Below are 25,321 nucleotides of genomic sequence, written 5' to 3'. Positions count from 1 at the left end.
AGTCTAAAATCACGATGAATTGATCAATTATCAATTGATCCAAAAACCTTTGGCATAATCATGTCTTTTAGGAAAGCAAATCTGCTGTCCTTGACTGGTTTAATCCTAAATGTGACTGCAGAGCCAAACTGTAATTGGTTCTTCATTGTCCCATGGAGGCGGCTTAGCGAGCAATTCACTTTAAGGGTAAATCAGAGAAATGCAAGAAATGCTGGCCATGTCAGCAACAACCATGTCTATGAAACAAGAAAATGACATGTTCCTCAGAACTGGGAGAAATAAACAAAACATTGTTGACAGACATTGAAGTTCCCCAGAACAAAAACTAGTACATTCTGTGACCATGCTACCCTAGTGATTTCCCATGTTAGACAGCACTTGGAAGCAAGACTGGCACGGTGGCACAGTGGTTAGCACTGCTGCCTCACAGCGCTTGAGACCCGGGTTCAATTCCTGACTCAGGCGACTGACTGTGTGGAGTTTGCACGTTCTCCCCGTGTCTGTGTGGGTTTCCTCCGGGTGCTCCGGTTTCCTCCCACAGTCCAAAGATGTGCAGGTCAGGTGAATTGGCCAAGCTAAATTGTCCGTAGTGTTAGGTAAGGGGTAAATGTAGGGGTATGGGTGGGTTGCGCTTCGGCGGGTCGGTGTGGACTTGTTGGGCCGAAGGGCCTGTTTCCACACTAAGTAATCTAATCTAAAAAGACTAATTCATCTGCTGAGGTAGGGTAGTAGCAGCTCATAATCAGCATCAAGTTTCTTTGCAATTTGACCACTGCACTTTGGACCTTGTGGATGGCTGCAGCAGGGGTTGAAAGGTGTGGAAGATGTTCGGGTCTTTGCATTGCAGCACAGCACAGAAATACTAGAAATATGTTCAGCTGCATTGACAATGTGACAGACTGCATCACAGGTCCAAAATCAACAACACCCTAAAAGCAGAGAGAAAAAAAAAATCGCAGACTTCATCCAGTGCCAATTCCCAGAATTTTTATAAGACTGAGACCAATGTCCTCACTGTTCTTACAAAGGCTAACACGCAGGACCGTGGAAAATACATTCTCGTTTTGTTTTGTAACATGTTTAGTGCAAAACTAAATCTCAAAAAAAGAATAAGCACGGCAAGCTTACTTTCCCAATAGCTAAATGGAATCAAGTTTTTTGTTTTTAAAAACTCATTTTACACACTCACTGTCTCTTTAGTGTTGTGTTTAATACATCACAGCTAAGGTTCAATATGCAGCATTTCAAAGGGTCTGGATCTTTAGGCATTCCAGGTTATATAGAGAATGATTCACCCGTCTCACCAGGCCTCTGGAGCTATCACAAATCTTTATTTGAAATTTGAAAGCTGTTCCCTTGGGATTTTTCTCAAAATTTAGTGTCTAGAAATTAAGGTGTGGAGGTGCCAACGTTGGACCGGGGTGGTCAAAGTCAGAAGTTACATGGCACCAGGTTAGAATCCAACAGGTTTATTTGAAAGCTTTTGGAGCTTCATCAGGTGAAGTCTCTTATTTTTAAAGATGTAGTAATAATGCATATGCACCACACAAAAGGCGAGATAGCTACATTAAAATATATTTAAAATTATGAACTGATTTCTTCACCCATTTCTCCTCATGCAATTTAGTCCAAATTCCAAAATGCAAAGAAATCAGACTAAGATTCCTTGCATTGTGTAAATCATATCTTTTTAAAGCCTCGCGTCATGCACTTTGCACATTATGTACTGTCACTTCTGAAACCTTCAACCTACAGGGGGATTTTTCCTCTCACAGCTGACACTTCATGACAGCTTCATAATTACTAGAATTTTCTACTTCACTTCACTGCCACCTACTGTTTATCCTGCACAGCTGTTTAAAACCAGGGTAAGGGATTAGGTAAAGGAAAACACAGGAAAGGGAGGGGAGAAAGCAAAACTGAATTCAGAATGATTTACGAAATAGAAGACGACAAGTAATAACAATGTAATGGCTTTTCCAAAGTACAGCCAACAAATCCATTTGTTATAAAAGTGCTTTTCCATTTGTAGCAAAGTTAACTTTTCAGTTATATTCACATTACTATTTGAGTTTGGGAACAGCAATAAGCTACTAGCCTCATTTACATGTTAATTTCAACATAATTAAATGACCCAAGCCTCCTCATGGAAGCATTATAAAAAAGGTAAGACAATCACATACAAGCAATGGTGACATGGAACAACATTTTCATGCAGAAGGTGGTTAGAATTTGCAATGTACTGATAAAGTGTTGGACACAGGGTCAACTGAGGCGTTTAGGAGAGAATTGAATTATTACCTGAAAAAAAAGGAAAGAACTATCGAGTTACAGGCCCCACAGACAGAGAAGGAATATCTACAGATGAGCAATAAAACATTGACCCAGCTAACCACAGCCAGGTCCCACAAGTTGAGAGTGGGGTGCTGGAAAAGCATCATTTCCTGATGAAGGGTTCTTGCCCGAAACGTCAATTCTCCTGTTCCTCAGATGCTGCGTGACCCGCTGTGCTTTTCCAGTGCCACACTCTTTGACTCTTGACTCGCTTCCTCCATGTCCCACAAGTGAATACTAAACAGTCAGGTGAATCGCTGCTTCAATAAGGGCCAGCACATTCAACAGACTGAATGGGTGCCTCCCATGCAGTAAACCACTGAGTGATTCTATGATAAGGAGATATCAAAGTAAATGGTCAAAAATTGATCTGGGTCACTTACAGTATTGTGCACAGTTTTGGGCTCCATATTTCAGGAAGGATATACTGGCCCTGGAGCATGTTCAGAAAATGTTCACAAGAATGATCCCAGGAATGAACATATGAGGAATGTTCAAGGACTTTGGGTCTACACTTAATGGGGGATCCAATAGAAACTAACAGAATACTGAATGGCCTGGACAGAGTGGATGTTGACAAGATGTTTCCATTGGTAGGAGAGACTAGGACCCGAAGGCACAGCCTTAGTGTAAAGGGAAGGCCGATTAATACAGGGATAAGGAGAAACCTTATCAGCCAGAGACAGGGTGAAGCTATGGAATTCACTGCCACAGAAGGCTGGGGAGGCTAGGTCATTAAGTATATTTAAGATGGAGATAGATAGGGTCTTGCATATCAAGGGGACAGGGTTACGGGGGAGAAATCAGGAGAATGGGGTTGAGAAACTTATTAGCCATGATTGAATGGAGGAGCAGACCCAATGAGATGAATGGCCTAACTTCTGCTCCTTCTTATGGTCTTAAGTTTCAAGGATCTTCTGAAAAAGAAGTGTATAGAGGCGGACAAACATAGGGAATTGAACCCCAGAGCTTGGAGGAGCGGCCAGCAATTGTGATTTTCCTTCTGTAGGTCAAATATTGAAAGAAATGGAGAAACTTAATAAACTTTTAAATGTCAGGAAGTCAACATCAACTGCGAACAATGGTTCAGCAGCAACAGATCAAGCTGGTTGGGTGCTAAAGGACATAGCTACAAGTCTGGGTCTGCAGCAGGTGATGAGGAAGCCAAGAGCAAAGGAAAACATACTTGACCTCATCCTTACCAAACTGCCAGTTGCAGATGCATCTGTCCATGACAGTAAGAGTGACCATCGCACAGTCCTTGTGAAGGCAAAAATTCCACCTTCACATTGATAACAACCTCCATCATGTTACGTGGCACTACCACCATGCTAAATGGGACAGACTTTGAACAGATCTAGCAACTCAGACTGGATATCCATGAGGTGCGGTGGACTAACAGCTGAATTGTAATCCAGGAAAATCTGCAATCTCTTGGTTCAACATATCCCCTATCGACCATTACCATCAGGCCAGGGGATCAACCCAAGAGAGTGCAGGAGGGCATGTCAAGAGCAGCACCAGGCATATCTGAAGATGAGATGTCAACCTGGTGAAGTTACCAAACAGGACTAATTGCGTGCCAAACAGCATTAGCAGCAAGTTATACAGCTACACAATGGATCAGGTCTAAACTCTCAGTCCTGCCATATCCAGTCATGAATGGTGGTGAACAACTAAACAACTCACTGGAGGTGGCGACTCTACATCATGCTCGTTCTCAATGACGGAAGCGCCTGACACATCAGTCCAAGAAAGACCAAAGCTTTCATTGTAATCTTCAGTGAAAAGTGCCAAGTAGATGATCCATCTCTGTCTCCTCCAGTGGTCCCCAGTATCAGAGATACCAGTCTTCAGCCAATTCTGTACACTTGATATCAAGAAATGATTGGAGGCACTGGATACTGGAAAGGCTTTGGGCCCTTACAACATTCCAACAATCGAACGGAAGACCTGTGCTCCAGAATTTGCCTCTCGCCGAGCCAAGCTGTTCCAGTACAGTTACAACATGGCATCTACCCGACAACGTGGATATTTGCTGAAAATGTGTTGCTGGTTAAAGCACAGCAGGTTAGGCAGCATCCAAGGAACAGGAAATTCGACGTTTCGGGCATAAGCCCTTCATCAGGAATGAGGAGAATGTGCCAGGCAGGCTAAGATAAAAGGTAGGGAGGAGGGACTTGGGGGAGGGACGATGGAGATGTGATAGGTGGCAGGAGGTCAAGGTGAGGGTGATAGGTTGGAGTGGGGTGGGGGCAGAGAGGTCAGGAAGAAGATTGCAGGTTAGGAGGGCGGTGCTGAGTTGAGGGAACCGACTGAAACAAGGTGGGGGGAGGGGAAATGAGGAAACTGGAGAAATCTGAGTTCATCCCTTGTGGTTGGAGGGTTCCCAGGCGGAAGATGAGGCGCCGCTCCTCCAGCCGTCGTGTTATGTTCTGTCGATGGAGGAGTCCAAGGACCTGCATGTCCTCGGTGGAGTGGGAGGGAGAGTTAAAGTGTTGAGCCACGGGGTGGTTGGGTGGGTTGGTCCGGGCGTCCCAGAGGTGTTCTCTGAAGCGTTCCGCAAGTAGGCGGCCCGTCTCCCCAATGTAGAGGAGGCCAAATCGGGTGCAGCGGATGCAATAGATGATGTGCGTGGAGGTACAGGTGAACTTGTGGCGGATATGGAAAGATCCCTTAGGGCCTTGGAGGGAAGTGAGGGAGGAAGTGTGGGTGCAAGTTTTACATTTCCTGCGGTTGCAGGGGAAGGTGCTGGGAGTGGAGGTTGGGTTGGTGGGGGGTGTGGACCTGACGAGGGAGTCACGAAGGGAGTGGTCTTTGCGGAACGCTGATAGGGGAGTGGAGGGAAATATATCCCTGGTGGTGGGTTCCGTTTGGAGGTGGCGGAAATGATGGCGGATGATACGCTGTATGCGGAGGTTGGTGGGGTGGTAGGTGAGAACCAGTGGGGTTCTGTCTTGGTGGCGGTTGGAGGAGCGGGGCTCAAGGGCGGAGGAGCGGGAAGTGGAGGAGATGCGGTGGAGGGCATCGTCGATCACGTCTGGGGGGAATCTGTGGTCCTTGAAGAAGGAGGCCATCTGGGCTGTACGGTATTGGAACTGGTCCTCCTGGGAGCAGATGCAGCGGAGACGAAGGAATTGGGAATATGGGATGGAGTTTTTACAGGGGGCAGGGTGGGAGGAGGTGTAGTCCAGGTAGCTGTGGGAGTCAGTCGGTTTATAGTAGATGACTGTGTTGAGTCGGTCGCCCGAGATAGAAATGGAAAGGTCTAGGAAGGGGAGGGAGGAGTCCGAGACAGTCCAGGTGAATTTGAGGTTGGGATGGAAGGTGTTGGTAAAGTTGATGAACTGTTCAACCTCCTCGTGGGAGCACGAGGCAGCGCCGATACAGTCATCGATGTAGCGGAGGAAAAGGTGAGGGGGGGGGGTGCCAGTGTAGTTGCGGAAGATGGACTGTTCCACATATCCTACGAAGAGACAGGCATAGCTGGGGCCCATGCGGGTGCCCATGGCAACTCCTTTAGTATGGAGGAAGTGGGAGGATTGAAAAGAGAAGTTATTCAGGGTGAGGACCAGTTCAGTCAGTCGAAGGAGGGTGTCAGTGGAAGGGTACTGGTTGGTGCGGCAGGAAAGGAAGAAGCGGAGGGCTTTGAGTCCTTCGTGATGGGGAATGGAGGTGTACAGGGACTAGATGTCCATCGTGAAGATGAGGCGTTGGGGACCGGGGAAGCGAAGATCATGGAGGAGGTGGAGGGCGTGGGTGGTGTCCCGAACGTAGATGAGGAGTTATTGGACTAAAGGGGACAGAACCGTGTCGAGGTACACGGAGATGAGTTCGATGGGGCAGGAGCAGGCTGAGACAATGGGTCGGCCGGGGCAGGCAGGTTTGTGGATTTTGGGCAGAAGGTAGAAACGGGTGGTGCGGGGTTGTGGGACTATGAGGTTGGAGGCAGTGGATGGAAGATCCCCTGAGGTGATGAGGTTATTGATGGTCTGGGAGATGATGGTTTGGTGGTGGGAGGTGGGGTCATGGTCAAGGGGGCGATAAGAGGAGGCGTCTGCGAGCTGGCGTTTGGCCTCAGCGGTATAAAGGTCGGTGCACCAAACTACTACCGCGCCTCCCTTGTCTGCCGGTTTGATGGTGAGGTTGGGGTTGGAGTGGAGGGAGTGGAGGGCTGCACGTTCTGAGGGTGAGAGGTTGGAGTGGGTGAGATGGGTGGACAGGTTGAATCGGTTGATGTCGCGGCGGCAGTTGGCTATAAATAGATCGAGGGCGGGTAAGAGGCCAGCACGGGGTGTCCAGGTGGATGGGGTGTGTTGGAGGCGAGAGAAGGGGTCGTCAGAGGGTGGGCGGGGGTCTTGGTTGTAAAAGTAGGCACGGAGGCGAAGGCGGCGGAAGAATTGTTCAATATCTCGCCGCGTGTTGAACTCATTGATCCGAGGGCGTAGGGGAATGAAGGTGAGGCCTCTGCTGAGGACTGATCTTTCATCCTCAGAGAGGGGGAGGTCTGGAGGGATGGTGAAGATCCGGCAAGGTTGGGAGCTAGGACCTGGTGTGGGACTGGAACTGGGGGTGGGGGCGGGGACAGAGATCGACGTAGGGGCGGGGTTAGACGTGGTGACGTTGCTCGGTGTGGGGGCGGGGTCATGCGTCGTGACGGAAGTAAGCGGATATTTGCTCAAGTATATCCTGTACATTAAAAAAAGGACAAATCCAGCCCAACCAATTACTACATCATTGGTCTACTATCAAGTGATGGAAGGTGTCATCAACAGTGCTGTCAAGCAGCACCTGCTCAGCAATAATCTGCTCAGTTTTGCCCAGTTTGGGCTCCGCCAGGGCCACTCTGCTCCTGACCTAATTATAGCTTTGGTTCAAACATGGACAAAAGACCCGAATTCCAGGGGTGATGGGAACGTGACAGTCCTAGTAGTCAAGGCTACATTCAACCGTGTATGGCATCAAAGAGTGCTAGCAAAACTGGAACCAATGGGTATTGGGGACAAACGCTCCACTGGCTGGAGTCACATTGGCATACAGGAAGATGGTTGTGGTTGCTGGAGGTCAGTAAAGTTCCTCAGGGTAGTGTCCTAGGTTGAACCATCCACGGCTGCTTCCCTCCATCATAAGGTCAGAAATAGGGATGTGTGCTGATGACTGCATGATATTCAGCACCATTTGTGCCTCCTGAGATTCTGAAGCAGCTAACTTTCAAATGCAACAAAAATGAGATAACATCCAAAATTGGGCTGACGTCATATAAATGCTGGGCAAAGACCATCAAGAGAGACAGACCGACAATCTAACCACCATCTGGTGACATTCAGTGGTGTTACCATCAGTGAATTCCCCACTATCAACAATGGGTTATCATTAACCAGAAACTCAACTAGATTTGCCATATAAATAAACTGGCTAGAAGAACAGGGCAGAGCCTAGGAATCCTGCAGCAAATAATTCCCCTCCTATCTCCCTAAAGCCTGTCCACCATCCACAAGGCACACGTCAGGAGTGTGACAGAATACTTCCCACTTGCCTGGATGGGTGCAGCTCCAATAACACTCAAGAAGCTGGACACCATCCAGAACAAAACAGCCCACTTGATTGGTACCACATCCACAACCTCCAATACAAATGCTCACATAGCAGCAGTGTTGCAAGATGCACTGTAGAAATTGACCAATGATCCATAGACAGCATCTTCCAAGCCCATGACCACTTCCCCATGAAGAACAAGGACAACAGATACATGGGAACACCACCACCTGCAAGCTCCCCTCCAAACCGTTTACCATTCGGACTTGGAAATATATTGCCCTTCTTTCACGGTCATTGGGTCAAAATCCTGGAATTCCCTCCCTAATGGCATTATGGGTCAAGCTGTAACAGGTGAGAAAGAAGCTGACCACCATCACTTTCTCAAGGGCAACTAGGCACAGGCAATAAATGCTGAGCAACCAGAGATGCCCACGTTCCACAAAATTATTTTTTAAACAAGTGGGGCAAAAGACAGATAAGTCCCTGGCCCTGATGGCTTGTATCCTTGGATCCTAATAAGGTGGTAGCTGCAAAGATACAGGATGCATTGGTTGAAATTTTCCAAAAATTCTTGGATTCTGGATAAATACAAAAGGTTTGGGAAACTAAAATGGAACAATTCAAAGAAAAAGGGAGAGGGGCAAACAGCAGCAAACTAAAGGCTGGTTAGCCTAACATCTATTGTTAGAAAATATTGGAATCAATTAAGAAAGTAATAGCAGAACATTTAGAAAAAAGAAATCAATTCCACCAAGCAGATTCAGCATGGCACCAAGGGAAATAGTGTCTGACTAATCTAGTCATCTTTACTGCAGAAGTCTCAGCTGGAAGGGAGGGAGGTGAACCAGAAGATGGACTTTCAGTTTGCATTTGACAAGGTATTTCACAAAATGTTAGAGGTGATACGTTGGCATGGATAGCAAACTGGCTGATGGGCATTAAACAGCGAGTGGGGAAAAGGATTTTCTTTTTAGGCTGACAACATAAAACCAGTGGGGTTCCACAGGGACAAATGCTGTGATCACAGCTATTTAAAATGTATACAATGACTTGGAGGAGGGATGAGAATGTACTGTATCCAAATTTGCAATCAACACGAACATAGATGGAAAGGCAAATTATGAGGGGGAAATAAACAAACAAATAGGTTACCTAGAGATATCAAAGGTTAAGTGGGCAAAAGGTTAACAAAGGGAGTATAAATATGGGGGGAAAAAAAAACTGTGGAGTTGTTCCATTTGGAAGGGAAAACAAAAGAACAGTATTATTTAAATGGAGAAAAACTGCAGAAAGTTGCAACACAAGAGGAATTAAGGGTATTTGTGCACAAACACAAAAAACAGGTCAACATGAAGGCTAATGGAAGGTTGACACTGAGTTCAAGGGGAATGGACTAAGGATGTCTTACTGCAACTGTACAAAGTGCTGCTGAGACCACATCTGGAGTAGTGAGAGCAGTTTTGGTTCCCCTTATTTAAGGCAAGAAAACTTCATTGGAAGATGATCAGAAAAGGTTCACTAGTATGAACCCTGGTATGGAGAGATTGCCTTAGGAACAAAAGGTCAAGCAGATGAGGACTCAACTCATTGGAATTTAAGAAGAATGTGAAGTGATCGCATTAAGACACATAGAATTGTATAAGGGGCTTGGATAGGGTAAATGCTGAAAGGACATTGCCCTCTCACGGTAGAGTCTGAAATCAGTGGGCAAAATTTCAGAATAAAAGGACACCAGTTTAAGACCGAGATGAGGAGGAATTTTGTCTGAGAGTTGATTGTCTTTGGAGCCTCTTGCCAAGAGGGCTATGGGGTCAGAGTCCCATGGATATATTCAAGATCAGTAGGGTTACAGGGTAAAAGGTAGGAATGTGGATATGACGAGTGTGTGTCAGATCAGCCACAATCCTACTGAATGGCAGAGCTGGCTTGAAGGGCCGAATGGCCTTCTCCTATTCTTATTTCTTATAGAATAATCAGGGCAAGCAAACTGTAACTGGATGGATTTTAATCACCATACCCATTCTGTAAGGAGTCGTGCAAGATCCAAATATGGAAACTTCTGTTTCAATACGGAATTCAATGTCAAAATCAGGGAAAAAGTAGAAACATGAACTTGTTTTTTTTTTACCTTTTTTAGAAAACCTCAAAAATTGAAATCTGAATGAATGAAGTTCTAGAATAGTCAAAGTTATTTCTCAGGCTCAGAAGGGTGACTGTCAATAAATAAAAGAATATCCGAGCATTAAAACGATACTTGCATTAAAACAGCAAAGGTTACCTACAATCTAAGTACAGGAACTTCACGTCATTCAATGCATTTCAAAGGGAATTTAGACTGCAAGATGCCACTTTTGATTCTCATCTTACAAACTGATTTGTGCATTTAATTGCAGATTTGCAATTATCCTAAATATTTACTGCCCTCATGATTTAATAACAAAATCTTTAGTGCAATAAGCTGAGGTCTATATACAGGTAGAAGGAGAATACAACAACTAGTTTGAAACCAGTAATTAGATTGGAGTAAAAGGAAAGCTGCAAAATGTGGGGCTTATTTCTCTTCGCACAGAAAAGGGCAAGGAAAGATCCAGAAGTTTTCAAAATTACAAATGGTTTGGAGTGTAAAAAGAGTAAAAGAGTATTTCCACTGATTTTGAATCTATAACAAAGGACAAACTTAGTTACAACTGAATACATGATTAAAAATATTTTTAAGTGTTTAACATTTTTACAAAGAGAAAAGATTTGGATTCTTCAAACACTAATTACTGAGTTGACCATACAGCATACTGTGGTATGAGAAGACTGTCAGTGGATTGAGTTTTCTGTCACTAGGTAAATGATGATTAACACTTTCAGAACTGAGCACTTTGGGAGCTACTTTAAAATAGTTTTCAACCCATCCCCAGTCCCCTTTCTACTCTTACACTTCTGATTCACATACAAAAGTTTGAATCTTGAATGAGACACCTTTCCGAGTTTTCGTTTTTCAAGTATTGATAGATATTTCCCTGGTTACACAATAATACTCTGCACTGAATAAAACAAGAACAATTGCAAGCACTCAAAGTCTTGCCTATTTTCGGTCTGAAGATTAACCACTTTCAAAAGAAAAATAAATGTCCATTGTTCCAGATATGCACTTTCAGGGAAGGAACTTACTTAGCGTTATAAAGATGTAAAACATGGAAACAGACCCTTCGGTCCAACTCATCAATGCTGACCAGATATCCCAAAACAATCTCGTCCCAACTGCCGCTCCCAGCCCATATCCCTACAAACCCTCCCTATTCATATACTCATTGGAGATGCCTTTTAAATGTTGCAATTTTACCACTTCCTTTGGCAGTTCATTCCAAACACATCGCACCCCCTGAATGAAAAAGTTGCCCCATAGGTCTCTTATATATTTCCCCTCTCACCCTAAATCTATGCCCTCTAGTTCTGGACTCCCCACCCCAGAGAAAAGACATTGTCTATTTATCCTATTCATGCCCCTCAATTTTGTAAACCTCTATAAAGGTCACCCCTCAACCTCTGACACTCCAGGGAAAACAGCTCCAGCCTGTTCAGCCTCTCCCTGTAGCTCAAATCCTCCAACCCTGGCAATATCCTTGTAAATCTTTTCAAGTTTCACAACGTCTTTCCTACAGGAAGACCAGAATTGCACGCAATATTCCAACAGTGGCCTAACCAATGTCCTGCACAGCCGCAACATGACCTCCCAACTCCTGCACTCAATACACTGACCAATGAAGGTAAGCATACCAAATGCCTTCTTCACTATCCTATCTACCCTCGACTCCACTTTCAAGGAGCTATGAACCTGCACACCAAGGTGTCTTTGTTCAGCAACACTCCCTAGGGTCTTACCACTAAGGGTATCGGTCCTGCTAAGATTTGCTTTCCCAAAATGCAGCACCTCGCATTTATCGGAATTAAACTCCGTCTGCCACTTGTCAGTCCATTGGCCCATCTGATCAAGATTCTGTTGTAATCGGAGGTAACTTTCTTCGCAGTCCACTGCACCTCCAATTTTGGTGTCATCTGCAAACTTACTAACCAAATCTCTTCTACTCCCATCCAAATCATTTATGTAAATGACAAAAAGTAAAGGACCCAGCACCAATCCTTGTGGCACTCCACTGGTCACAGGGCTCCAGTCTGAAAAACAACCCTCCACCACCAACCTTTGTTTTCTACCTTTGAGCCAGTTCTATATCCAAATGGCTAGTTCTCCCTGTATTCCGTGAGATCTAACCTTGTTAACCAGTCTCCCATGGAGAACCTTGTTGAATGCCTTACTGAAGTTCGTATAGTTCACATCTACCGCTCTGCCCTCATCAATCCTCTTTGTTACTTCTTCAAAAAAAAACTCAGTCAAGTTTGTGAGACATGATTTCCCACGCACAAAGCCATGTTGACTATCCCTAATCAGTCCTTGCCTTTCCAAATACATGTAAATTCTGTCCCTCAGGATTCCATCCAACAATTGCCCACCGCAGATATCAGGCTCACCAGTCTATAGTTCCCTGGCTTGTCCTGACCACCCTTCTTAAAACAGTGGCACCACATTAACCAACCTCCAGTCTTCCTGCACCTCACCTGTGACTATCAATGACCCAAATATCTCAGCAAGAGGCTTAGCAATCACCTTCCAGCTGCCCACAGAATTCTAGGGTACACCTGATCAGGTCCTGGGGATTTATCCATCTTTATGCTTTTCTAGACATCCAACACTTCCTCCTCTGTAATATGGATATTTTGCAAGGTGTCACCATCTATTTCCCTACATTCTATATCTTCAATATCCTTTTCCACAGTAAATACTAATGCAAAATACATGTTTTTTTATTAACTCTGCCCAATGCTAACCTAATGCTATATGCTCTGATTCAAACAGCCGTTTAATCTTCTTTGATTTAATGAGCATAATATTATACATCTCCTTAATTTACACTCAAAGTTCACACTACTCTTACCCTCAGGAAATGAACTCATAGCTCCTGACTTTCGAATGGCTCCAGTGTTTCATTGTGTTGAACTCATTTCTATTCGCCATATGTATATTTAAATAAATAATATTAGGGCCTGCACCATTCATATTAGATTTTCACTTAACGGTCAGACTATTCTGCTTTGTTTTATAAACCACACCTTTGTGTCAGGGAGCATATCTGCACACTATTGTTTCCACTTCAAAACCTTCCCTTTAACCATACACTCACCTTCAGTTTCCCTATTCCCTTAGATTTCCCACTACCAGTTTGTTATCTTTCCACATTACATCAATGGTTCCACTTAAAGTGTACTTCTCTAATTTAAAAAGCACTTTAGAATATCTTGACGTCTTGCAAGGTGAAACATTAATGCAAGCCTTTTTCTCTTCATACTTATAATACCACTCAAACAAATATTCTCCGACTTGAGGTGTATCATACAAAGAAAGATCACATTACTGCATTTAACATGGTGGCTATTTCCATTATGTAACATCGTCAGCTCCACAATATTCTACTTTGTGCTACTGGTGTTGAAGTAGTAATTACAGGTTTAAACTTTCCTTACAGCTGGTTAATTATTACATTTCAAAGCTTAGAAGGGAATTATGTTGCGTGTGTGACTCATGGCTACAGGAAGTTTAATTTGAGACAAGCAGAGCTCTGCCCCTAATCTCTCATCGTTCAGATATTATTTCTCCTTGAAGCAGAAAGGGGCAAGGACAGAGAAATAAATCTTAAAATTTGAGTCAAATTATCCCTTCATTTTTCTTCAAATGAAATTTGGGTCAAGGTGAAGCAACATTTGAAAGTTGTTCAGTCAATAGTTCAATTAACTTTTGACATTTCAAAGTTAAGTTGGAGGTTATTTACCACTTCAGACTAAGTTATTAAACTTTTGAGACCCAAGAGCACCCAATATAGTTTGTCATCGGGTTTCTTTTAAAATCCACTTTAAAAATGGTTACATTTCTGTTATTTGGTTAAAGCACAAATATTCTTTGACAATTCTGATTTTTCATGGTTAAGTCAATTATCTAACCTATGCTCATCCCCAATCATACACTTGATTAACAGAAATCTTTTCACAGTCATGACTTACTTGTATAGTGCGTAGTTCCTCTTTCTGTATTCTCTTCAAACTTAGAACAGCATCGTGATTCTCTGTAACAAGACAGCAGTTGTCCTGAGTCAACACAAACTGGCAACAGCATTTAGAATCATTCACTAAGTTTGTTCAAGCTCCCTTTCTTTCTAAATTCAAACAAACAGTTAAAAATGCTTTTAAAGCAAAGATTAAAGAGTGGAAAAAAAGGGGGTGGGGGGGAAGAAAGGGAAGGGAAGGCAAGGCAACTCCCAGACAACTAGGCGCAGTCATGTACTTCCAGCAAGTTCATCAACATTCATGCGCTCGCACTCCTCCAATAAGTGGAAATGCCAAAAGAAAAAAAACACTCCATAGACAAGTTTCCAGTTGATTGAGCTGAGCTACCACAAAAGCATTAAGCTGTGATGGACATATTACAGGCGTCACTTCAGAATATCAACAAGTAGAAATGAGCAAGATCAGTTCACAAATTCCACTTTCTTCAGCTATTTCAGATTAAAAACAAACTCATTGCCATCTGGAGGCAGAGATCAGAGTCTATATTTTAGATGTTTATTTTGTTGAGGAAAGTACATTAAAATTGCAGCACTACATCTGTAGTTTTTTTTTAAGAATTTTTACCTTTTACCCAAGATTAGCAAATTATTGTGAAATTATGAACAAAGACTGAGAACGTGGGCCATGATTGGATTGAAATGCAATTACAGTGACTTCCTTAGAATAATTAGCATGGTATGAGAATATTACTGAGACAAACTTCACCATGCAGGGAAAAAAAATCTACTGGAAATGACCAAAAACCAAAAAAGGGGCAGCCAAAATATCAACTTGCACTTTCCTTCGATAAACACCAATTCTTCCAATCTCCCACCCATCTCCTACAGCAATTAAGTTAGAGGCCAGGCACTCTTTCAAATTCCAGAATGAATCAGTCCTGGAGATTTTTTAACTTTTATTCTCAAGAACCTCGTGCGCCAATTTCTCGTTAGTCCATCAAATGATGTAACCATAGCAGCTAATTGTTAGTTCAACTTGGACTGTTTAGTTCTTTTAAACACTGACGCTGGCTCCTCGCCTGTGAGCTGCTAAATGTTTTACTGGGGATTGAAGTTGAAAGTTGTTTTCATTTGGTACACTGGATTGACCAATTAACTGTAGAATACATACCAAGCAAATAGTTACAACGCCTTTGAACGAATGGACACCCTCTGCACCATGAACAGATCAGTTGGAATGGTTTCAGTTAACATCTCTGGGTTTCAGTTGAAACTACTTCGTGCAACTTCTCCCATTTCCCTGGGGTACCACCGTGCAAGTCGAGCACCTTCTTCCATCGCCTCTTGTCACTCACCCTACGGTCAGCCCTGCTCTGACCAATTCACTGCCTGCCATATCTTTCTAACTGATCTCACATATTGCTCTTCTTCTGCCTGGAAGACCTACCTCCATCTTTCCCCTCAGTACTCTGATTGCAACTTTGCGATGCTCTCACAATCTTCAGTGACCCTCCTCTACCAAATCCTTGTGCGCTGATCCCTTACTTCATGACTGATGGATTGATCCTGAACTTCTCTTTAATGCATTCTCCTTATAATCTTTGATTCCCTTACTAATTAAAAATCTATTGAGCGTAGTTCCACAGCCCACTGCAGTAAGGGATTGCAGAGAGTTATGACACTCAACCAAAAATTCTCATCTTTGCCCTAACTGAAAGACCTCTATTGTGCAATTATGCCCTTGGGCCTTAGACTCTCCCGAAATAAGAAAGAGCCTTTTAGTATCTACCCTATTAAGACCTCAAGAATCTTTTGCATTAATAAGATCATCTCTTCCATTCCTAAACTCCAAAGGGTACAGGCCCAACTTAGAGTCAGAGACGTACAGCACAGAAACAGACCCTTCGGTCCAACCCGTCCATGCCGACCAGATATCCCAACCCAATCTTGTCCCACCTGCCAGCACCCGGCCCATATCCCTCCAAACCCTTCCTATTCATATACCCATTCAGATGCCTTTTAAATACTGCAATTATACTAGCCTCCACCACTTCCTCTGACAGCTCATTCCATACACATACCACCCTCTGCATGAAAAAGTTGCCCCTTAGGTCTCTTTTATATCTTTCCCCTCTCACCCTAACCCTATGCCCAGTAGTTCTGGACTCCCCTACCCCAGGGAAAAGACTTTGTCTGTTTATCCTATCCATGACCCTCATGATTTTACAAACTTTTATAAGGTCACCCCTCAGCCTCCAATGCCCAAGGGAAAACAGCCCCAGCATGTTCAATTGCTTCCTATAGCTCAAATCCTCCAACTCTGGCAACATCTTTTCTGAACCCTTTCAAGTTTCACAACATCCTTCTGATAAGGAGACCAGAATTGCACGCAATATTCCAAAAGTGGCCAAACCAATGTCTTGTACAGCTGCAACATGACCTCCCAACTCCCGTACTCAATACTCTGACCAATAAAAGAAAGCATACCAAATACCACCTTCACTATCTTGCAATTCCACTTTCAAGGAGCTATGAACCTGCACTCCAAGGTCTCTTTGTTCAGCAACACTCCCTAGGACCTTATCATTAAGTGTATAAGTCCTGCCTTGATTTGCTTTTCCAAAATGCAGTACCTAACATGGATCTTAATTAAACTCCATCTGCCACTCCTCAGCCCACTGGTCTGATCAAGATCCCATTGTAATCTGAGGTAACCTTCCTTGCTGTCCACTACACCTCCAATTTTGGTGTCATCTGCAAACTTATAACTATACCTTCTACTTTCACATCCAAATAATTTATATAAATGACAAAAAGTAGTGGACCCAGCACGGATCCTTGTGCCACTCCACTGGTCTGAAAAACAACTCTCCACCACCACCCCTCTGTCTTCTACCTTCAAGCCAATTCTGTGTGCAAATGGATAGTTATTCCCGTATTCCATGAGATCTAACCTTGCTAACCAGTTTCCAATGGGGAACTTGCCAAACGCCTTACTGAAATCCATATAGAGCACATCCACCGCTCTGCCCTCATCAATCCTCTTTGTTACTTCCTCAAAAAACTCAATCAAGTTTGAGACATGCTTTCCCACAAAGCCATACTGACTATCCCTCATCAGCCCTTGCCTTTCCAAGTACATGTTCATCCTGCCCCTTAGGATTCCTTCCAAAAACTTGCCCACCACTGACGTCAAGCTCACTGGTTTATAGTTCCCTGGTTTTTCCTTACCACCTTTCTTAAAACAGTGGCACCACATTAGCCAACTTCCAGTCTTACAGCACCTCACCTGTGACTATCAATGATATTTGTAAGAGGCCCAGCAAATACTTCCCAAGCTTCCCACAAAGTACACCTGATAAGGTCCTGGGGATTTATCCACTTTTACTCATTTCAAGACATCCAGCACTGCCTCCTCTGTAATATGGACATTTTTCAAGATGTCACCATCTATTTCCCTAATGTCTATATCTTCTCTGTCCTTTTCCACATAACATACTATGCATAATATTCATTTAGTATCTCCCCCACCTCCTGTTGCTCCACACAGAGGCCACCTTGCTGGATCTTTGAGGCGCCCTATTCTCTCCCTAGCGACCCTTTTGTCCTTAATGTATTTGTAAAAACCCTCTGAATTTTCCTTAATTCTGTTTGCCAAAGCTATCTCATGACTCCTTTTTGCCCTCCTGATTTCTCTCAAGTATACTCCTACTGCCTTTATACTCTAAGGATTCACTTGATCTATCCTGTCTATACCTGACATATGCTTCCTTCTTTTTCATAACCAAACCCTCAATATCTTTAGTCATCCAAAATTTCCTATACCTACCACCCTTTCCTTTCACCTCAGGAATATACATTCTCTGGACTCATTTTCTTATTTCTGAAGGCTTCCCATTTTCCAGCCATCACTCGACCTGTGAACATCTGCCCCCAATCAGCTTTTGAAAGTTCTTGCCTAATGCCATCAAAATTAGCCTTTCTCCAATTTAGAACTTCAACTTTTCGATCTGGTCTATCCTTTTCCATCACTATTTTAAAATAAATAGAATTATGGTTGCTGACCCCAAAGTGCTCCCCCATTGATACCCCAGTCACCTTCCCCACCTTATTTCCTAAGAATAGGTCAAGTTTTACACCTTCTCTAGAAGGTACGTTCACATACTGAAATCAGAAAACTTTCTTGTACACACTTAAATTCCTCTCCATTTAAACCCTTACCCCTAACCAGTCCTAGTCTATGTTTGGAAAGTTAAAATCCCTTCCAATAACTACCCTATTATTCTTACAGGTAACTGAGATCTGTTTCTCAATTTCCCTCTAACTATTAGGGGGTCTGTAATACAATCCCAATAAGGTGATCATCCTTTTCTTATTCCTCAGTTCCACCCAAATAACTTCCCTGGATGTATTTCTGGGAATATCCTCTCTCAGTACAGCCATAATGCTATCCCTTATCAAAAAGGCCACTCCCCTCCTCTCCTGCCTCCCTTTCTATCCAGCATTTGTACCGTGGAACATTAAGCTGCCAGTCCTGTCCATCCCTGAGCCATGTTTCTATAATTGCTATGATATCCCAGTCCCACATTCATAACCATGCCCTGAGTTCACCTGCCTTCCCTGTCAGGCCCTTTGCATTGAAACAAATGCAGTTTAACTTATCGGTCCTATCTCGTTCTCTGCTTTCTCCCTTACTGTTTGATTCGCCTTTGTTCTCAACCATATCAGTTTCAGATCGATCTCTTTCCTCACTATTTCTCTGGGGTCCCCCCCACTCCACCTTACTAGTTTAAATCCTCCAGAGCAGCTCTAACAAATCTTCCTGCCAGTATATTCGCCCCCTTCCAATTTAGGTGCAATCTGTCCTTCTTGTAAGGGTCACTTCTACCCGAAAAAGGCTTCCAATGATCAACCATGTATTCATCAGCTTTATCCTCCAACTCCTGCCTTCACTAGCTCACAGCACTGGGAGTAATCCAAATATTACTACGCTCGAGGACCTCCTTTTTAAATCTCTGCCTAACTCTCTATAATCTCCGTTCAGAATCTCAACCTTTTCCCTTCCTATGTCGTTGGTTCCAATGTGGACAATGACCTCCACTGGCCCCTCTCCCCCTTGAGGGCATTCTGCACCCTCTCTGAGACATCCTTGATCCTGGCACCAAGGAAGCAACACACTATTCTGATTTTCTCTGCTGGCCACAGAATCATCTGTCTGTACTTCGAACTAGAGAATCCCCTAACACAATTGATCTTTTGGACCCCGACATACTCCTCATTGCATTAGAGCCAGTCTCAGTATGAACAGCCACCACCCCCTACATCTTTCAAAACTGCATACTTATTTGAAATGGGGACAGCCACAGACGGCTCCTGCACAAACTTTCTACCTCTCTTACCTTTTCTGGTGTTAACCCGTCTATGTGACTGTATCTGTGACTTTTCCCCCTTTCTATAACTGCCATCCATCACATCCCCTTGTTCTTGCAAATTCGTCATTGCCTCGAACTGTCTCTCTAACTGATCCATTTGATCTGATTGGATTCACAACCAACAGCACTTATTGCACATATAATCCTCAGTAACTTGTAAACTCTCTCTAAACTTAATTAACATCTTCACATGAAGAAAACCCTCCATTCCCAGGATAAATATCATGAACTTTGTCTGGACAATCTCCAAAGCTGGCTTATCCTTACTCAGGTAAGAGAACCAAAGCTGTTCACGGTATTCTAGGTGTTGTCTAAATAGAGCTTTGTGTAGTTTTAGCAGGATTTCCCTATGTTCTGCACATGTTGAGAGAAAAAGACCACATTTCATTTGGGTTTCCCAATCCCTGCTGAACTTGGATGTTGCCTTTGTTGTGATTTCTGCTCAAGGATCTCCAAAACCCTCTATGCCGCAGCCTTCTCCGGTGTTTAAATAACGTTCCAATCCTCTATTCTTCCTGAGGAAGTACATAACCTCTCAGTTTGCCACATTACATTCCATCTGACAAGTCTTTACCCACTCACTTAAGCGGTCAGTCAACAGAAGAATACAGTTATCACCCCTTGCCTTACCATCTATTTGTGTCATATGCAAACTTGGTAGTAGCACATTATCTTTCCTCATCCAAGTTATTAACATTGTCAGTAATTGCAGTTAAAAAAATCACAACACCAGGTTATAGCCCATCAGATTTGTTTGGTTTGGAGATGCTGTTTTGGACTGGGGCGTACAAAAGTTAAGAACCACAACTCCAGGTTATAGTCCAACAAAATTATTTGGAAGCACTAGCTTTCCGAGTGCTGCTCCTTCATCAGGTGGTTGTGGAGTATATCCTCTGGAGTATATCATATACTCCACAACCACCTGAAGGAGCAGCACTCCAAAGCTAGTCCTTCCAAATAAACCTGTTGGACTATAACCTGATATTGTGAGATTTTTAACCTTTTAGAATTAATTGGAGCTTTCAGAGCACTGCTCCATTCGGTACCTAGTGGGGCAGGATCATAGGACTCAGAATTTATACCAAAAGGTCATAGTGACATACAACTGATGCAATGTATTGAACAAACCTAGACTGCCGTTAAGTCTTTCACCTTTTAGAATGGGTTGCAGGTTTCGATTCATTAATACATAAATACTGCAACTTCTTTCAAGTCACATTCTCAACATCACTTAATGTTTTATAAAAAATGACATCTCAGCTCACACAATGCATTAAAAAGTGTGAGGTTAAAGTCTGTCTGTATTCCAACCTTGAGTCAGACTGAATCTAGTTCCAAAGTATGAATTTATGAAGTGTCACATGGACTGACTGCCTACAGATCGTGTGCTTTTTGAACAAAATAGAATGTACCTGCAAAACAAGTCTGCAAATGCACATTCACCCCAAAGACTTATAAGTGTGTGTGCACTAATGTGAGGGAGGAAGAGAATGTGACCATGTGACATTTTATATAGACTCTAACTTCACATCTTTAATCCATTGTTTGAGCTGAGATGTCACCTTTTTAAATATGAAACCTTAAGTTAACTTGGAAATGTGACTTAAAAGTAGTTCTGGGACTTGCATACAATGAACCAAAACCTGCAACCCCATTCTAAAAGGTGAAAGATTTAACAGCAATCTAGGCTTGTTCAATATATTGCATCAGTCATGTGAAACATGATCTTTTACTATAAATTCTGTGTCCTATGATCCTGTCCCACTAGCTGCCTGACAAAGGAGAAGCACTCTGAAAGCCTGACCTCCCAAATTAACCTGTTGGACTATAACCAGGTGTTGTGTGATTTTTAAACTTTGTCCACCCTCGTCCAACACCGGCACCTCCCATAATTGTAGTGCCAGCACTGATTACTATGGCATTCCACGAGGTTGATATCCTGAAAATGCTCCTAACTATCCATCTATTTGTTAGCCAATCCTCTATCCATGTTAATTCACTACACCCAATATGACAGGTTTTTTCTCGAGTAGCCTTTTATGCAGTGCCTTGTCTAACCCAGTTTTGAAAATCCAAAACATTTACATCTACTGAATCCCATTTCTATATGGTGTGCTACCGTCTCAAAGAACTTAAACTTGTCAATCAAACTTTCCTCATAAATGAAGCCACTACGATTCTGCTGGATTAGATAGTGTATTTATAAATGCTGTTATTACATCCTTTATAAGTTGACATCAAGCTGGTAAAAGTAAATTATTTAAATGAAAATAAACTTAACAGTAATTTGCAAGAACCAAATGCAAGTCCCATGCTATCCAAGTTTCTAGTTATTACGAATTAGGACATTCAAGATTTTTAAGATCATTGGCAACGCAGCTTTTTTCTTTCCAATCTCTACCTTGTGTTTATAAGTACTTTTCAAAATGAAGTTTGAGCAGATACCTTGACATATTTTTATGTGTCTTTAATCTATTGTAATCAGATTGCTCGAACTGGATTCAGAGTCATTAAAATGCAACGGCTCCTCCAGAAATACCCAATTAATCTTCAAAAGATGTAACAATGCTTTGGCTTCTGGAGAGAATAGTTGGCAGGTCTGGATTTCCAAGGACCTCAAAAGTAATTGTTCCAAAAAGACAAACGGAGTCAAGTGGCTGATATGCAACTCCAGTGAGGTTTGTCACTGTACAGAAGATAGACCACGAATGCCATTGTAAATAGGAAAGTCAGCAGAGCAGAAGACGACTGTTTCAGTCCATTGTTCTGAGCTACACTAGCTGTGAACAGCATATGAGAATGGAGATTTTCTTCTCCGCTATCAAGTGTGATGGAGGAGTCTACCAGAAATAACTCCCATCTTGTTATAGAAAGGAATTCAGGGAGTTTTAGTGTCATGCCAGCAGAACCAATAAAATAGGTAAAAATGTAACTTTACCCATTCAGAGATTAGTCTACTTTGTACACTGAAAAAGACAAACTCTGACTATTTGACTACAGAGGCCATCACAACTCTTCACTCCCAACTAAAAATTGTTCAACAACAAACTATGTGCAACGATAGCTTAACATGGACGAGGTGGAATTTCATCTTCATACAATTGTCTTATCTTGATCTGCTTTTGTTCCTGGTTTGTACTCAAGTGTTACAATCACAGTAGAAATAGACTAATATTTCTCAATATAGACGGGTGTTTTAAAATCCGAGGTATTTCAAGAATGGGAAGAGCTGGTTTTAAAAAGGAAAAGTACTAGCCTAAACAAGCCGCTATCACTTAGAGTCATAGAGATGTACAGCATGGAAACAGACCCTTCGGTCCAACCCGTCCATGCCGACCAGATATCCCAACCCAATCTAGTCCCACCTGCCAGCACCCAGCCCATATCCCTCCAAACCCTTCCTATTCATAATACCCATCCAAATGCCTCTTAAATGTTGCAATTGTTACCAGCCTCCACTTCCTCTGGCAGCTCATTCTATACACTTAACACCCTCGGTGTGAAAAAGTTGCCCCTTAGGTCTCTTTTATATCTTTCCCCTCTCACCCTAAACCTATGCGCTCTAGTTCTGGACTCCCCCACCCCAGGGAAAATATCTTGCCAATTTACCCTATCCATGTCCCTCATAATTTTGTAAACCTCTGTCAGGTCACCCCTCAGTCTCCGACGCTCCATGGAAAACAGCCCCAGCCTGTTCAGCCTCCCCCTATAGCTCAAATCTTCCAACCATGGCAACATCCTTGTAAATCTTTTCTGAAGCCTTTCAAGTTTCACAACATCTTTCCGATAGAAAGGAGACCAGAATTGCATGCAATATTCCAACAGTGGCATAACCAATGTACTGTACAGCCGCAACATGACCTCCCAACTCCTGTACTCAATACTCTGACCAATAAAGGAAAGCATACTGAACACCTTCTTCACTACCCTGTCTACCTGAGACTCCAGTTTCAAGGAGCTATGAACCTGCACTCCAAGGTCTCTCTGTTTCAGCAACACTCCAGAAGTGCAGCGAAGAAGGTTACCTCAGGTAACAACAGGATCTTGATCAGATGGGCCAATGGGCTGAGAAGTGGCAGATGGAGTTTAATTCAGATAAATACGAGGTCCATTTTGGGAAAGTAAATCTTAGCAGAACTTATATACTTAATGGTAAGGTCCTAGAGCAGGTGGGACTAGACTGGATTGGGATATCTGGTCGGCATGGACGGGTTGGACCGAAGGGTCTGTTTCTATGCTGTACACCACGATGACTCTATACGTCAATAAGGATCAGTCTGAGCCTAAATTAACAGTGTTGTAGAAGGGCAAATTCAAAATGCTATTTATAAATTCATTCACACCTTTTATCTCAGCATGGTGGCTCAGCGGTAAGCACTGTTGCCTCACAGCACCAGGGTACCAGGTTTGATTCCAGCCTTGGGTGATGGTCTGTATAGAATTTGTATATTTGCCCAGTGTCTGCGTGGGTTTCCTCTGGGTGGTCCGGTTTCCTCCCACAGTCCAAAGATGTGCAGGTCAGGTGAATTGGCCATGCTAATTTGCCCACAGTGTTAGGTGCATTAGTCAGAGCGAAATGGGTCTGGGTGGGTTACTGTTTGGTGGGTCAGTGTGGACTGGTTGGGCCGAAGGGCCTGTTTCTACACTGTAGGGAATCTAATCATCTCCATTTCTAACTTCCAGTAAGTTTAACTGTGGACTATTTAGTTTAGAACAATAACAGACTCAGGAAAATAAAAACAGGTCTATGTCAGAGGTCAGATACAAGGACTAAGCAGCACTATAAGCAAGGACTAAGAAGGCGCTCACTTTCTCTCATCAAGCCAAACACAGTCAGTGATGAGCGAAAAGCAAGTTTAAAACAACAATCCTTTAGTGTAAGCTCAAGGTTATCTACAAACTGTGACAAGCCGGAGGAAAGAGTTCAGCAGCTATGCCTAGTTTTGCTCAGTTTGCGTTCTTCCCAACTCAACAAAGCCATTACAACTTTAAAGTGAAACTTCCTGTTAGTATTGACGCCCATCCTCCTGCCTCTACTTTTTAAGGTCATTGCTTGTGTACATGTTTACGATCACATTTTCTTAAGAATGGAATTTTATTTATTAACCTATCATTCAAGGAACCTTGGAAGTGATGCTTTTTCACTTTAAAACTGGCTTAAGTAAGTTTAATTCACAAGTAATAGTTATGTGCTATAATGGAAATTAACTTCTTGTTTCAACCAATCACAAGGTGGTCAAAGGGGAGCAAATCATCTCTTATCTGCATTTAAAATTAGTTGGTGATTCCATTACTATCACTCCAGCTAACTTGCTGCTGGGTTTTGTAATCAACAAGCGTCCTCTGGTTTAAAACCAAAAGCTTTGCTGCCAAGTTACTTTGACAATAAACCATACATAAATGAAATGGAGACACACACCACTTTATGTAAATGTACAGGTATCATTTATGAATCTATAAACTCCTGGCTGTTCACATCATTCAGCTGCTACACCTCAACACATTGAAGGCTTTAGACCTTCCAGAGGTCACAGCTTTGCAATAGGTCATGATCACTGAATTCTGGAACATCATTTGCTACACATTACAAAGAGATTAAGATACATTGTGGGATATACAAAGAACTGTTCATTCGGTCTTGAAAAGGACATTAGAAAGACAAAGAGCGAAGCAAATGTAATGAAAAGCAGGAAGGAGTGCAATGGAATGTGCAATTGACAATGAATCTCAAGTAGCAACAACTGGCAGAAAAAAGTCTGAAAATGCATAAATTTCAAGGTCATGATTTATATTTTTTTTAAAAAAATCATTGTTTGGAGCTATGCAAGGGTTGAAATGAGAACGAGAAGGATAGCTGAAATGGCAAACTACATGAAATTCAAAACTTGTTCAGAAGGGAGAAGGATAGTGTTT

General features: G+C 42.8%; 1 protein-coding gene across 1 annotated transcript in view; it reads right to left on the bottom strand.

Moving 5' to 3' along the window:
• Positions 1-25,321, bottom strand: part of fmn2b (formin 2b) — a 451,369-nt gene that overhangs the window by 346,743 nt on the left and 79,305 nt on the right. Inside the window, exon 4 of the mRNA XM_060830804.1 lies at positions 13,975-14,099. Within this exon, the coding sequence (XP_060686787.1) occupies positions 13,975-14,099 (125 nt within the window). The remainder of the gene's footprint in view (positions 1-13,974; positions 14,100-25,321) is intronic.

This window comes from Hemiscyllium ocellatum, chromosome 10, assembly GCF_020745735.1.
Source record: "Hemiscyllium ocellatum isolate sHemOce1 chromosome 10, sHemOce1.pat.X.cur, whole genome shotgun sequence".
NCBI classification, from domain to species: Eukaryota; Metazoa; Chordata; class Chondrichthyes; order Orectolobiformes; family Hemiscylliidae; genus Hemiscyllium; species Hemiscyllium ocellatum.
The sequence above is the reverse complement of the archived record's forward strand: the minus strand, read 5'-3'. Positions and strand labels throughout refer to the sequence as shown.